This window comes from Saccoglossus kowalevskii, chromosome 1, assembly GCF_978046115.1.
Source record: "Saccoglossus kowalevskii chromosome 1, keSacKowa6.1, whole genome shotgun sequence".
Classification (NCBI taxonomy): domain Eukaryota; kingdom Metazoa; phylum Hemichordata; class Enteropneusta; family Harrimaniidae; genus Saccoglossus; species Saccoglossus kowalevskii.
In genome coordinates this window covers 39,933,575-39,950,184 of record NC_140641.1, presented here as the reverse complement: position 1 = coordinate 39,950,184, position 16,610 = coordinate 39,933,575, and the positions used below count along the sequence as shown (strand labels likewise).

At 34.1% G+C, this 16,610-nt stretch overlaps 1 protein-coding gene across 1 annotated transcript in view; it reads left to right on the top strand.

Moving 5' to 3' along the window:
- Positions 1 to 15,807, top strand: part of LOC100371624 (ATP-binding cassette sub-family C member 4-like) — a 78,536-nt gene extending 62,729 nt beyond the window's left edge. Inside the window, exons 12-26 of the mRNA XM_085501979.1 lie at positions 1,867 to 2,048; positions 2,738 to 2,834; positions 3,931 to 4,140; positions 4,411 to 4,551; positions 4,852 to 4,959; positions 7,607 to 7,811; positions 8,562 to 8,641; positions 8,923 to 9,073; positions 10,116 to 10,346; positions 11,098 to 11,198; positions 11,582 to 11,773; positions 12,391 to 12,546; positions 12,856 to 12,945; positions 13,748 to 13,920; positions 14,136 to 15,807. Of these exons, the coding sequence (XP_085358105.1) occupies positions 1,867 to 2,048; positions 2,738 to 2,834; positions 3,931 to 4,140; positions 4,411 to 4,551; positions 4,852 to 4,959; positions 7,607 to 7,811; positions 8,562 to 8,641; positions 8,923 to 9,073; positions 10,116 to 10,346; positions 11,098 to 11,198; positions 11,582 to 11,773; positions 12,391 to 12,546; positions 12,856 to 12,945; positions 13,748 to 13,920; positions 14,136 to 14,493 (2,475 nt within the window). The 3' untranslated portion in view covers positions 14,494 to 15,807. The remainder of the gene's footprint in view (positions 1 to 1,866; positions 2,049 to 2,737; positions 2,835 to 3,930; positions 4,141 to 4,410; positions 4,552 to 4,851; positions 4,960 to 7,606; positions 7,812 to 8,561; positions 8,642 to 8,922; positions 9,074 to 10,115; positions 10,347 to 11,097; positions 11,199 to 11,581; positions 11,774 to 12,390; positions 12,547 to 12,855; positions 12,946 to 13,747; positions 13,921 to 14,135) is intronic.
- Positions 15,808 to 16,610: the final 803 nt, after the last annotated feature.

The window sequence follows — 16,610 nt, the reverse complement described above, 5'->3', positions numbered from 1 at the left end:
ACACATGTTGAATTAGTCTGTGTGTGACTCGTATCATATTAGATGCAGTGTGATGAACAGGATTTGTCAATATATTATACACGTGTTGAATTAGTCCGTGTGTGACTCATATCATACTCGATGCAGTGTGATGAACAGGGTTTGTCAATATATTATACACATGTTGAATTAGTCTGTGTGTGAATCATATCATACTAGATGCAGTGTGATGAACAGGGTTTGTCAATATATTATACACATGTTGAATTAGTCTGTGTGTGACTCGTATCATATTAGATGCAGTGTGATGAACAGGATTTGTCAATATATTATACACGTGTTGAATTAGTCCGTGTGTGACTCATATCATACTCGATGCAGTGTGATGAACAGGGTTTGTCAATATATTATACACATGTTGAATTAGTCTGTGTGTGACTCATATCATACTAGATGCAGTGTGATGAACAGGGTTTGTCAATATATTATACACATGTTGAATTAGTCTGTGTGTGACTCGTATCATACTAGATGCAGTGTGATGAACAGGGTTTGTCAATATATTATACACATGTTGAATTAGTCTGTGTGTGACTCATATCATATTAGATGCAGTGTGATGAACAGGGTTTGTCAATATATTATACACATGTTGAATTAGTCCGTGTGTGACTCATATCATACTAGATGCAGTGTGATGAACAGGGTTTGTCAATATATTATACACATGTTGAATTAGTCTGTGTGTGACTCATATCATATTAGATGCAGTGTGATGAACAGGGTTTGTCAATATATTATACACATGTTGAATTAGTCTGTGTGTGACTCATATCATATTAGATGCAGTGTGATGAACAGGGTTTGTCAATATATTATACACATGTTGAATTAGTCTGTGTGTGACTCATATCATACTAGATGCAGTGTGATGAACAGGGTTTGTCAATATATTATACACATGTTGAATTAGTCTGTGTGTGACTCGTATCATATTAGATGCAGTGTGATGAACAGGATTTGTCAATATATTATACACATGTTGAATTAGTCTGTGTGTGACTCATATCATACTAGATGCAGTGTGATGAACAGGGTTTGTCAATATATTATACACATGTTGAATTAGTCTGTGTGACTCATATCATATTAGATGCAGTGTGATGAACAGGGTTTGTCAATATATTATACACATGTTGAATTAGTCTGTGTGTGACTCATATCATATTAGATGCAGTGTGATGAACAGGGTTTGTCAATATATTATACACATGTTGAATTAGTCTGTGTGTGACTCATATCATACTAGATGCAGTGTGATGAACAGGGTTTGTCAATATATTATACACATGTTGAATTAGTCTGTGTGTGACTCGTATCATATTAGATGCAGTGTGATGAACAGGATTTGTCAATATATTATACACATGTTGAATTAGTCTGTGTGTGACTCATATCATATTAGATGCAGTGTGATGAACAGGATTTGTCAATATATTATACACATGTTGAATTAGTATGTGTGACTCATATCATATTAGATGCAGTGTGATGAACAGGATTTGTCAATATATTTAATACACATGTTGAATTAGTCCGTGTGTGACTCGTATCATACTAGATGCAGTGTGATGAACAGTACCTTTTAAATAACCATAAAGCAGCAACATTTTGAAAATTCTGATATAAACCAGAACTCCTACCTAATTCCTAAGTTTTTAAGATCTAGTGGAGGCTGATGTAGTAATGTAGTAAAGGTTTGTTTATTCTTGACAAATATCATGTTTAGGTGCACTGGAAATCATACAATGACTATTCTTATCTGTCCATTGCAGATAACTGCTTGGAGGATAAAGAAATAATAGAATGTTTTGTTTCCTACTTTAGGATTTAGAAATGTTACCACAAGGAGACATGACCATGGTTGGAGAAAAGGGTGTGACCTTAAGCGGAGGTCAAAAAGCAAGGGTGAATTTAGCAAGAGCTATTTATTCTGATGCAGATGTGTATCTTCTTGATGACCCTCTGAGTGCAGTTGATGCTGCTGTTGGAAGACATCTTTTTAACAAGTAAGTGAATATGAGGTTATTACGAGGATACCTCAAAGTATGCACGTAGACAGTACAGCGGGAGTGTCAACCGATGCCACGGCGTACTGTCTGAGTGCATACTTTAAGGTATCCTCATAATGACCTTATTATACATCTTTTCCTTCCAAGGATACATCGTGGGAATCCCGAAATCCAAAATGTTTAGAACAGAATCAGCGAACATCTTTGTGTGGAGTCCGGTTAAACTCTGGTGGCAGCCATGTTTGTTTTTATTATTAGAGGATGCTTATGCACGTAATCATTCCATATTTGGAATGCTTATGCACGTAATCATTCCATATTTGGAATTCGCATTTCTTTCTATGGTAGGATGAAAATACCCTGTAAAATACCGCAAAAGTACGGCACGCTGTAACTTATGGTGTTACGGTGACAGATGTATAATAATAATATTTATTACATCGTCATGAAAAAACAATGTTAACTGCATCTTAGGCACAGAAATAAGAATACAAAAATCACAAAATTTCCACTTCATTCATACTTGGTGCAAACATCCTTTAATACAAAAACAGAGACTAGTAAAATGTCTTGTGTTTCTAGTTTTCAATTTGAGGCATTTATGTTGAATCTTTACCAATCCACTGGGTTATTGATGCGTTTCAAGATTAATTACAATGTTAACTGCAATTTGTTATTATTTCCAGATGCATTAAAACTTATTTGTCTTCTAAACCATGCATCTTAGTAACTCATCAACTGCAGTACTTGCAGGCTGCTGATAAAATACTCATCCTTAAAGAGGTAAGCATTTGGAGATAATCTACAAATGTCAAACATGTTTGGTAATTAGATGATATTACAATAGTAACTAAATGATTATAACCATGCTGGGTTCCTGCAGGTTATTCTCCACTGATATTAAAATGATAGTTGATGACTTGTTCAACATAATTTTAATATCATATCACTCATTGAGTTGAATCAGAAGATGCATTTCAACAAACATCTAGTCAACACTTCAACCAAGTAGTAGTTCTGTCATTATACCATACCCTGTTTTTAAATGGTAACTTCAATAACTATTCTGATTGTTGGACGGTAATTGGGTGGAGTGGTGTGCTGAAACAACTAGCAACCTGTGTACATGTATAGCTCCACTGAATATTAGGTCTGTCCGTGACACTCAAATGATATAATGCTGGCTGTAGGATTATAGACTACACACACAGTGTATTCATTTGAGATTAAACATGTTTAAGCATATGAAACGAGTCAATACCACATTTGCTATTTTAGAAGCACATTTCTAATAGCAGTGCACAGAAACCAAAAAATGACCATTTAAAATGTAACTTATTTTGACCATAGATAGCACCTGTGTCATTTATGTATGGTATTTGAAACAGAGAATTCGGGAAGAAATTGTACCAATTGTGCCCCTTTAATTGAAAATGGATTGATATAGATAGGTTAAATAAATTAAGAAACAACTTAATAATTTGGTTTTCAAATATTTTTTGTGCCAGGCGACAGTGTCAGACATTGAATATTACTGTTGCCTCTCCTGACTTTCATGCTTGGTGCTTCATGGCAGGGCTATGTGATCACCTTTCTATCATCATGGAAATTTAATATACTGAGCTTAACCAAGGTTCCCCCAAAGTTGCATCTGTTAGTAAATGAATCTCAGCTCGTGACTTTAGTTTGCCCTTTTTATTGAGTCTATGGTGGTCAACATAATTGAACTAAGGTCTATCGATCGTGGCTGCAATGCAATAACCACCATGCTTATGGTGATCAACAACTAAATAACTTCATTATTACAGTAATATGAAATTATGATAGTTTAAAGTCAAACTTGCTGCTTACTTGAGTCAATTATAATTTGCATCTACAGGGTGAGATGGCTGACATTGGTACATTCAATGAATTGTTGGACAAGGGTGTTGACTTTGCTAAATTATTGAAACGTGATGATGATGAGGAGGAGAAAAAGAGGCCTCTTTCTATCTCATCATCATCAGAGTGTAGACTTGCAGTATCTAAATCTAAATCTAATTTGACTTCCTCCAAGATGTCACTATCTTCATTGACCTCAGATTTCATGGTAAGATGCATGTTAAGCTTATATTTACTTGTGCAAAGCATGCACAATCTAATCTTAAATCTTGTGTATATTCATTTTGTATCACAGAGTGCATTGATAAACTTTAATACATTCATTAAAATTAGGCAAAAAAAAATGTGACAGATCAAAGCTTGTTACTAAGCACTTATGTAATGAAAGGATGTGGGTGGCATGAATGGAAATTAATGTATGATACAAACAATGTGAAGAAATAAGGACAGAAATATTATACCTTGTTGTTTCTTTAAGCCTGAAGAACCAGTAGCCAAGATGCAAGAAGAGGAACGAAGAACAAGTACAATAGGATGGAGAATTTATGTGGAATACTTCAAAGCTGGTGGTGGAGCTCTTGTATTTGCTGTCTTACTTATAATCAACCTCTTCACACAGGTGAATATGTCTTCATTTTTAGTTCACTTCCTGATGAAGTCTGTATGTCTGAATCTAGCATTTCTGCCTTTTGTAACTGGATTTTGGCGTGACTGGACAGATTTCATTCAATCATTTCATACATACATCACACACAAAAGGTTCATGTCATTGCTATTGTAGAGCAGCTACCTCTCTTGCATACCCATAGTGATTTGTAAGGAGTTTGCCATAACAAGAGGAAAGGGGGCAGATTTTATTAATTTTCACATTATTTCAATAGGATATGTCAATTCATGTCAACTGTATCTTCATTTCCAGACTGTGTTTGTAATGTCAGATTGGTGGCTGTCAGTATGGGCAAACACAGAAGAAAGCAACTATGCAGCAGAAGAAGCAGCTTTTAACTCTTTAAACAGCACTAATGAGGTGATCAGTAAAATATGCTTTTATTAGTCCCCGTTCGAACGCAGTCCGAAAACGGGGACTTATGTTTTGCCCTGTGTGCATGCGTGCATCCGTCCGTGCGTCCGTGCGTCCGTCCGTCCGTGATCACCTGTATCTCGAACATGCATGGACCGATTAAGTTCAAACTTCACTCATACATCACACATTATATGGGACATATGCACATGCATTTTTTTCATGATCTGATTAACGATAGTCGAATAGCGGCCATTTTAAGGCCGAAAATGCATCAAAATCGCACATTTTCACCATTCCGGACCCGGATCTCAGTTATGCATGGACGGATTTTGTTCAAATTTGGTACATACATTAAACATAATAGGACCTTGATGCACGTCATTTTTTTTTTTTGGATCGGGTTCGAAATGGCCGACTGGCGGCCATTTTGTTTTAAAGAATTCAGTTCTGGATCCGTATCTGAGACATGCTTGGATTGATCGAGTTCAAACTTCACACACACAAGGTACATCATGTCACAAATATGTATGTGCATTTGTTTCATGATCTCATTAACGATAGCCAAATGGCGGCCGCTTTAAGGCCGAAAATGCATTGAAATCGCACATTTTCACCATTCCGGACCCGGATCTCAGTTATGCATGGACGGATTTCATTCAAATTTGGTACATACATTAAACATAATAGGACCTTGATGCACGTCATTTTTTTTTTCGGATCAAGTTCGAAATGGCCGACTGGCGGCCATTTTGTTTTAAAGAATTCAGTTCTGGATCCGTATCCGAGACATGTCTGGATTGATCAAGTTCAAACTTCACACACACAAGGTACATCATGTCACAAATATGTATGTGCATTTGTTTCATGATCTCATTAACGATAGCCAAATGGGGGCCCGCTTTAAGGCCGAAAATGCATTGAAATCGCACATTTTCACCATTCCGGACCCGTATCTCAGTTATGCATGGATGGATTTTGTTCAAATTTGGTACATACATTAAACATAATAGGACCTTGATGCACGTCTTTTTTTTTTTCGCATCAAGTTCGAAATGGCCGACTGGCGGCCATTTTGTTAAAGAATTCAGTTCTGGATCCGTATCCGAGACATGTCTGGATTGATCAAGTTCAAACTTCACACACACAAGGTACATCATGTCACAAATATGTATGTGCATTTGTTTCATGATCTCATTAACGATAGCCAAATGGGGGCCCGCTTTAAGGCCGAAAATGCATTGAAATCGCACATTTTCACCATTCCAGACCCGTATCTCAGTTATGCGTGGATGGATTTTGTTCAAATTTGGTACATACATTAAACATAATAGGACCTTGATGCACGTCTTTTTTTTTTTCGCATCAAGTTCGAAATGGCCGACTGGCGGCCATTTTGTTAAAGAATTCAGTTCTGGATCCGTATCCAAGACATGTCTGGATTGATCAAGTTCAAACTTCACACACACATGGTACATCATGTCACAAATAGATATGTGCATTTGTTTCATGATCTGCTTAACGATAGTGGAATGATGGCCATTTTAAGGCGGAAAATGCATCAAAATCACGTATTTTCACAATTCCAGAACCGGATCTCAGTCATGCATGGATGGATTTTGTTCAGATTTAGCACAATGTGTTGTACATATGCAGGTGCATTTCGGTCATGATCTGCTTTGAATGTATATGTCACTCAAATATGAACGGAACGGGGACGTGTCATTGACAATGACTTGTTTTTAATATAATTTATATTATTATGATTACTTTAAACACATCACTAGCTGAAGCAATTTTTTCTCATTCGTTTTAGCTAGCTGTTGATGCTTTCAGCAGCCAATGTGATAATACAGCCTTTTTTTTACTGATTGTCTTGAATCATTGTGATTGGATAATGGGCATGCTCAATCTCGTGTGATTTAATGTTCGTCACCATTAGTGGATATAGTCTTGACTTGATGAAATATACTGATACTGTACGTGGCTTCAATTTTGTGAGATGTAAATTTTAGAGAAGTTCACATGATAGGGAAAATCATGAATTTTGTAGTAGTGAATTGGGTCAGTGGGGGTAATTAAGTCAATTTTTCACTGTGAGCACTCTTAAATAATCAAACTGTGAACTTTGACAGCAGCAAAAATATAGTAATTAGCTATTGTGCATTTTTTTTTTCGAGTACATGTACCTTGGGCAGACCTCTTTTAGATTTGTTTGATTTTTAGATTCTCTAATTTTGATGAATATTTATGTCATTTTTGGTAATCTCTCATTTTGATTTTGGCTGTAATCACTTGCTAACATCAATCTAATAGAAAATATTGTATATAATCCTGATATCTTATAATAAAATGACATACCGGTAATCATAGAATGTTGTACAGCACCTAAAACTCATTAAACATGTACAGACTTTGAGGAGATTATCAACCCCCCAACTGCGTTACTTTGCTTTGATTTTTTGTGAATCCCAAAGAAGTTTCTTGTATGAACAAAGCCCTAGCAAAATTATTTCAACTCCAAAACAGTTATAAATATGTCTGTTGCTATTTTAGTTTTTGTTTACTCATTTGTTTATTTGTTCTCACGAATAAGACGCAGTGCTCCGAGAAATAACAATTTAATTAACACTGAGACTACATTTTATTTCAGACTGATATATTTATTTATTCCAATGAAGACAGAGATAGGTACATTTACATATACACAGCTTTGGTGCTTACAGTTGTCATCATGGGGTTGATCAGAGCATTCCTCTTCTACAGAGTGTGTGTTATTGCCTCCAAAAATTTACATAACAGTATGTTTTCATCTATCATCAGAGCTCCCATCCTTTTTTTTGACACAAACCCTGTGGGTGAGTAGCTTTCAATTATGATGTTACATCATTGGTGTCTGGGTGGATAAAATAAACATAGACCTTTTTAACAAACTCTTTGAAATAACATATGGTGTGAAAGTTTTTTACATTTAACACCATGGCAGCTGATGCCATTCATAGTATTCACTAATATATTTTGTGTGGCCTCATAGGTGTTAGAGATGTGAATATAAAAAATACATTTCATATGCAAATAAAATAAATATAGCTCTAAATACTGTTAGTATATTGTTGAAAAATTTATGCATATTTGATAAAGCATGTAATTTTTTGTGAATCAAATTACTTCATTGTTCGGTTATCTATACACTAAATTTAATCTGGACACAATGAGATTCAAGTCAAGTTCTAGGTACTTTATATCATATCATATATCATATCATATCATATATCATATCATATCATATCATATCATGAGTCAATTTTGACTTTGAGTAAATACTCAAATACTCAGACTAAGCTATGCACTGCACTGTGCTTCAATATAGTGAACATTTCACTATAACAAACTAATTGTATGTCTCCCAAAGAGTTCGTTATAACGAAGCTACAGTGTATATGGCTTCTTTAGTATAATCACCAGGTTTAGCATAATCATGCAGTGCCTGTACGTGGTCATGCCACTTTGTCTGAGGTAGTCTAAAATCATGTTTTTATGGTTCATCCATGTTAATGTATTTATGATTCATAATACTTATAATATTTTATAACTTTGCTTTCTTCAAGGTCGTATTTTGAATAGATTTTCCAGAGATATTGGATTCATGGATGATTTATTACCTTGGTGTTTCTTTGACTTTGTCCAGGTGAATTACAACTTTATTAATTCAGCCAATATTGTTCACATTATTTTGACCAGCATGTTGATACTAGTATTGAAAATCAGAATTCTAGCAGTAGTCAACTGATGATGAGTATTGTTACCTCACTGAAAATTACATAGATTTTGTATGTTGTGTTTAGGGACCTTATCTACCAGTTATGTTACACAGCTGGGAAACCTCATGAATGGTATATTGTGTATTCACCATTTGTGTTGTTTTATATTATCACATTAAATAACCTTTTTTTTCTTTCTCTATTTCAGTGTGCCTTGCTTTCTTTAGGCATTGTAATTGTTGCAGGTGTCATTAATCCATGGGTGTTTATACCAACAGTGCCATTAGCTTTACTCTTTCTTTATCTCAGACATTATTTCCTTTCAACATCGAGAAATATCAAACGCCTAGATGGAGTCAGTAAGTTTGTTTTTTACTTGTGTTACTGAATATTAACATTGACACCTGCTCTGAGTTTGCTCTTGTGTACATGGCAATCTAAAAATATTTGTTCTATATTATTGCTAGCTATTAATATATTGGCTGCTGATGTTGGTTATTGATGGCAGCTTTCAGCAGACAATGTGCTATACTCAAGACGCATTCAATAGTTTATAATAAATACATAGTATTGTAGAATTATATTTTCTAAGCAGGTGGCTATATAATATGATTAAAATTTACAGTTGTAATAAAATTATTCCTGAAAGGCATAATCAACTTTCAACTAATCAACTATACCCTTTGAAATGTTTTGTAATGCCTTAACATGACAATCAATTACTGCAAATATTACCAACCTTTATAACTTCTGATGTGGCATTTATTGGTCTCTGCTTGGTCGAAGTCTATTGTCAAATTTTCTTCAAACTAGGTGGAAGGATTAATCATTATGGGTACAGCACTTCAAATTGTTAATTGAGTCTATAACAACACACATCTAAAGCCATAAAAAAAAACGAAATATGTATTTAGTCTAAGACACTTTAATTTCGGAGACGCAAATTGTTACATATTGTGTTAGTCAGGAAAAGTCGCAATGTTTTTTAGCAGTGACAATTTCTCTATACAGTGTCAGTGACTTTCATGATATTTTGTCTTCACAATCTGGAAATCAAGAACATTTCTAGCAGTGAAAATTAAACGGTTCACAGTACACTTTATGACACATGTTCCTGCAAAACAATTCTCCACTTTAAATATAATTAATTTAAGTACATTTTAATGATTCATTAATTAATTTGTGTCATAACATTTTAAGAATAAAATTACAATTCTCTATTAAGGGACCAACATGGATAATTGTTTTGTATATATTATATACTCTTTCACATGCAATACACAATAGGAACTATGCATTGCTGGCTTGTATTGAGATTTGGCTAAAGACGTTACTGATTTGGCCCATATATTAGAAAACTGGTAATATAAAATTTGAAACTTTATTATTTCCTTTTTTCAGCTCGTAGTCCTGTTTATTCACATCTGTCAGCATCTCTACAAGGTCTGTGGACAATTCGTGCCTTCAAAGCTGAGGATATTTTTATAAGAGAGTTTAATGCGCATCAAGATTTGCATACAGAAGCATGGTTTCTACATCTGACTGGTAGTAGATGGTTCTCTATACGCCTTGATTTGTTATGTGCATGCTTTGTTACAACAGTATCGTTCTCTTCAGTATTAGCAGCAGAAAGTAAGTCTGTACACTCCAGTGAAGTGTGTATGGAGTACCGTAAAATCTGCATTAGAAGATGCATCTTTAATGCATCCATTGAGAACCAAAAATTGATCATTTCTCATATTTATAGATGCTCTAATAGAAATCGCATCTCTTGCCTTGTACCATTTTAATAGAAGCCGCGGTTTCTAATACAGATTTTACAGTGTCAAGTCTTTGTTTTCAAACAAAGTTTACATGTGTTGAAACATATTATGAATAGGGAAAATAATGCCCAGCTTCAGACTTTGCTTCACAGAGTGAAGCTGTTCATATTAGTGATCGCCTTTCATCGTCAACCATCAGCTGTATGGGTTTCAAATCCCTAGAAATGTACCTTGGAGAGTTCTCACTCATATTTGTTCATTTTGTGACAATACCTTTTATTCCCTAATTATAGTGAATATTTCTGTCATTTTTGGTGAACAATGGTATTTCTATTAAACTTGAAAATGGCTTGCCCAGCTATGTCAATATTTTGTTTGTAGACACCTTGAATGAACTTCAGTCTGATTGACTATATTCATTCCTGTATCAGAATTAAATCATTCAGTTTTGATAACTTAAATTTTCTCATTTTAGTGAATACATGTGTTATCTTGAAAATGACTAGACTGATTGATGTGTGTTATCTGAAAATATTCCTAAGGCTAACTCTATGAAAGACTTTAGTACTGGTCATTTCAATATACATATTGAAGGTATAACTTACTGTTTTATGTTGTAGATTTAAATGCCGGTTTAGTTGGTCTTTCTTTGGCATATGCAATTACCTTGATGGGTGTGTTTCAGTGGTGTGTCAGACAAAGCGCTGAGGTTGAAAATCAGGTAAGGCAATGATATAAAATTGAAATCAGTGAATTGGGCTATAAATTAAAAACACATTCCACAGATTCCATTGTTTGACTTTTCAAACCTCAAAATCATTTTGTTGCATTGTTTGATATAGTTCCTATGTGATGTATATTTATGTAAAATACAATATGTAGAGTTTAAATTACTGGGTGGGTGTTGAAACTCTGCTGCTGTTACAACTTTACCAGAAAATAGTGTACTTTATGTACAAATATTTTGACTGTTATTTTGTTATAAATCTTTGAGAACTAAAAAAAATCATAATTCAATTAACTAATCCTAAAATATTTTTGTTAAACTTATCAAGATCTTGTTGATCTCTTGTAATAAAATGTTTTTGTGTCCTATTATTCTAGATGACTGCGGTAGAGAGAGTCTATGACTACACTCAACTTGCACCTGAAGCTGCACTGCATAATCACTGTAAACCTGAGCCAGAGTGGCCTAAACACGGCATTATTACCATGGAAACTATGTCATTTAAATATTCTGAAGATTCACCTACAGTATTAAAAAATATTTACCTCTGTATCCGAGCTAAAGAGAAGGTAAGTTTCAGTTCTCACTAAAATTATAAAAATCATAATTTTATATTTTTTGTTTAAATGCCACTATGAATGATAGATGGTCACACAGATCTATCATGGAATATAGAAATATGGTTTAATTGAATTTTAATGCCAAATTTGAAACTTTCTGACAAGCAGGGTTGCACTTATTATCTTTGGGTTTAGCGGGAAAAATTTCCACTTGTCTTTTGTCCTCATCAGAGAATAGAAGCAATGATGTGTCTCTTTGCTGGCGATATATGTTCCTGGAATGTATTCTTTTTCTAACAATGTTATTCTACATATTTATACAGGCAATAAAATGTGTTACAAGCCATGCATCGCATCAGTCCCTGTTTAAGAAACCTAGTTTTGTCTGAATGAGGACTAAAAATCAATGTAACGTACTATATCTGCATTATGATATGGTTTTCACGTTTACATGTATTATGAATTTGTGTACGTTTTTGTAAGTGTTGAGTAGCGGTTTTCATAATGGCCATGGATGGTTTATTTCATGTCAAATAAAATATAAACAGTAAACGAGAATCCCTATATTTGTCATGATGTATTTCATGATTCCATTTCTTTGTTGACGTCTTTTTTGTTTATGATAGGTTGGTATTGTAGGACGAACTGGTGCAGGTAAAAGTTCATTAATCTCGTCTATATATCGACTGGCTGAACCTAGTGGTACTATAAAGATAGATGGTGTGGATATCAGTTCACTAGGATTACATGATTTAAGATCTAAAGTGTCCATTATACCCCAGGTATGTCTTATATTTTGAATATTAAAAATTATTGATGAATAGATTAACTGTACACCATTCCTATAAATCTGGTGACATGTTGTTATACATCAATAACTGCGTTTGGTCTTGTAGTCTTTCATCATCTGTAATTTAGTAAAACATGTTTCTTTAACATCTTCATTGATTGCCGATTACAGATCAAAACAAACACTTTAAACAGTCTTGATGTCGCCCATATACCGTACATCATCAGAGCACATCATCAATATATTGTGCAACTAAAAACGATGAATTGTTATGCTTTTTTTTATGTCTGTTGCATGTCAGGATCCTATGTTGTTTACTGGGCCTCTACGAAAAAATTTAGACCCATTCACTGAACACTCAGATGCTGAACTTTGGCAATCACTTGAGCAGGTATTTATAAAGTGTTATTATACATCATCTTGCTGTTTCAGTTTTCATTCATTTTTGATCAGTAATAAACGATTTCTCTATGTAGCCACATTAAAGTTGCCAACAACATTTGGAAAAATAAACAATTTATCTGTCATTGAATGGGTGACTCTTTGCCAAAAACATTGGGCCATTTCTCTGACATACATTAATCTGTTTCTTTTAAACCTAGTACAAAGACAAGACATGTTGTTATACACATATTAGTTTTGTTTTTAATTTGATCGAATATGCCAAACTGATTCTGTACATAAAATAGGCCTGAATCTTCGCACTTGCCTTGACAAGTTCAATCAAACTTTGTATGAATACATATTGAATTACAGGTGCACAATATTTTGAGGGGATCCAATATTCAATATTCTACTGATTTTTGAATACTTTCACCCCAAATGTCTTACATCCTACCAGTCTTTTTATAGCAGTATTCAAATGATCATGCAAAGTTGCGTGTCAGCGCCAACATTATTACACTGTATCAACCTAATCCCTACGCAATTTTGAACTTTGAATGATGTGTTCAACCAAAGAATCTAGAAAATACAATCAGAAATGGTCAGAAATAATAATTATAACAGCATAATACAAGCTAGTGATAAAGTAAAGTGACTTCTGAAAACTGAATGCTCTTTGCCAGCTTTGTATACGAGGCCCGGCTTTAGCTATAAAGTTATGGTACTACAGTGACTTCAGTGGTTATAATGGAATGATTAGATTCAATTATGGCGTGTTATTAATGATTATTAAATTGATTGATTCCTAGGTACAGTTAAAATCAGCAGTAGAAGATTTAGTTGGTGGTTTAGAAGCTGAACTAGCGGATTCAGGGTCAAATTTAAGTGTAGGGCAGAGACAGTTGGTGTGTCTTGCAAGAGCTATACTTTTAAACAATAGAATTCTCATTATGGATGAAGCTACAGCTAATGTGGACCCTAGGTAAGAACTGGGCATACCTGACTCATGTCTTGTACAATAATAAAATACTGTTTAGATTATTTTCAAAGAACCAAGGACCAAATATTGCCAAAGATCTTTGAATCCAAATAATTTCATTGTACGAGTTTCTTCATACCATATATGAAATATGATGTATATAATGCAAAATTTATTATTATTGGTGTAATGAACATCATATGATTATGTTATTTCAGAACTGATGCCTTGATACAGGAGACAATCCGTAACAGATTTCAGCATTGCACTGTACTGACAATAGCGCATCGACTGAATACTGTCATGGATTCGGATAGAATATTAGTAATGAGTAACGGTAGAGTTGCAGAATTTGATGAACCACATTTACTGCTACAAAATCCCTTGGGGGAACTCTCACGGATGGTTGAGCAAACTGGAAGAAGTGAAGCAGACCAACTTCACCAGGTTGCTGAAGAAGCTTATAATGTGCGTCATCCTGTCAGTACACTCTGGATATCAGATGCAAAGCGTTCATTCCTCAGTTCGTATATACCAACAGATGTTGATATTCTTGAGATAGAAACTGTTTTATAATTATCAAGCTTCTGCAATATCTGAATGTGTTGCCTTCTTTACATATATCCAATATTTTCATGCCTTGTATGGCCTTTTTGCATATTAAGCTATGTACCCCGGTATATCTATTACCACTAAAGGTTTATCCACATCTTAGCACTTCCTCCATGATACATAACTTCAAATGTATGCAAATATGCGACGATGCACATTTCCATTGTAATTTACTTAATATATAAACCACTGTCAACTTACAAATACAATCTAATCTGAATTGCAGTTTTCAATGGTTTGAGGGATTAAATGTGAGATTAATTATTTTTTGGCTCTCTGTACAACCATGTTTTATCATGTGTACCGGTATATATTGCAGGGATTTTAGTCACACGGCATATATTAAATCTAGTTTTGATAACATTGTTCTCATTACCACCAATACTATCTCCTGTCTCTTATCCGTATAAGTCTTGCTGTTTGAGTGTAGTTAATGTACTCAATTGCACTCATTTAAAAAATAATGACAACCTTATTTATATGGGAAGTGTGTGTCATATAATGCAACCACCAACACTCACCATGCACCATGTTTACTCTATTAGAAATGCATCTCCAATAGAAGGGCATATTTACCAAAATTTCATTTGTGTACTGAATCATTAAAATGTACTTAAATTAACCATAGACATACCTCTGTAATGTATGTAAATGTATACTTAAATATGTATATACATTATTGCATTTGAACATCAGTGAACATAATAGTTGACTGTTGTCATAAAATAAACCTATATAATTATTTTCAAATATGTTAATCAAGGCATGTACGGGAAATTATATATATGTATTTGGTACAAAATTAACAAAGAAATTATACAGAAATATGTAAAAATTGGCTTGACAACATATGCGTGTTTAGTTTACAATCTCCATATGGATACAAGTGCATGGTTTGCAATCTCCATACGAATACAAGTGCATGGTTTGCAATCTCCATACGAATACAACTGTGTAGATTATGATCTCCATACGAATGCAAGTGTGTGGTATACAATCTCCATAACAAGTCATAAACAAAAATGTAAAGCTACAGGAATTTATGTGCCATAAGTGTAGCAAACAGACTTACCGGTAAAAATGTTTGACCAAATATTATTCAAGCAAAATGCAAATGATGACTAGTGGGTTGGTTGGTATGCTCCACTGGCACTGGCATTTGATGTAATGACCATTAGAGCAAAATACTAGTATTTCATTAACTCCTTTTTTACATCAGTACATTGTATACTAATATTTTAAACATATATTAAACTTTTATTTTATGTCAATAAATTATTCATGTCTGAGTGTCATTTTCTGTATGTTTCAGTCTCTGAGAAAGGGGGACTTGAGGTAGAAGCCTACTCATAATATTTGAGAAAATTAGATATAAATGTTCATTGGTCTATTGAGTAAAATCCCAGAGCTATTGTCCCCATGGTACCATGAAATTATAACATTCTTTTGTGTGTTGTGTATTGTGAAAAAAAATAACCATTTTTAGAATAATTCCATAGAACACATACAATTATTATTCAGGAAGACAATAAGTGTCACCAGCCTACAATTTAAGATGTGGCATAATATCCCTGCCATGAGAACCAGTGGTAAAAACATAATACTGACAAAATTGTCACTTGCCACTGAAATACATCATTTTCTTGAAAAAATAGCCTTAAGGGTCGTTGCCTTTTTTTGAGTTGACTACCTTAATCTTTTTACCACCAGACTTTGCCAAAATCTGTCTGTACTTTGTTCTTATACTCTTCAATATTTCTAGAAATGAACCCTAATTGTGGAGCCAACAAACAACATTTTTCAGTTTTGGTTATTTTTGTCCCGATCTTCTGAAGGAAAGTGCAGACTATAAACAGGACTTTTGTGAATTTGTGATGAAAGAAGGGAACTGGTGGTGAAAAGTTTAAGGATATTTGGTACACAAGAAAACTATCAGTTTCTGTTCGAACTATTCAGAGCTGTATTTCAGAGCCCTCCAGACTGAATAAGTTCATTCTTTGTATGTGTCTAGTATTTTTTGTGAGACCTGCTCACATGCAGTGGTTTAGTGATTCAATCCAAAGTGGTCAACTGGCAGATGC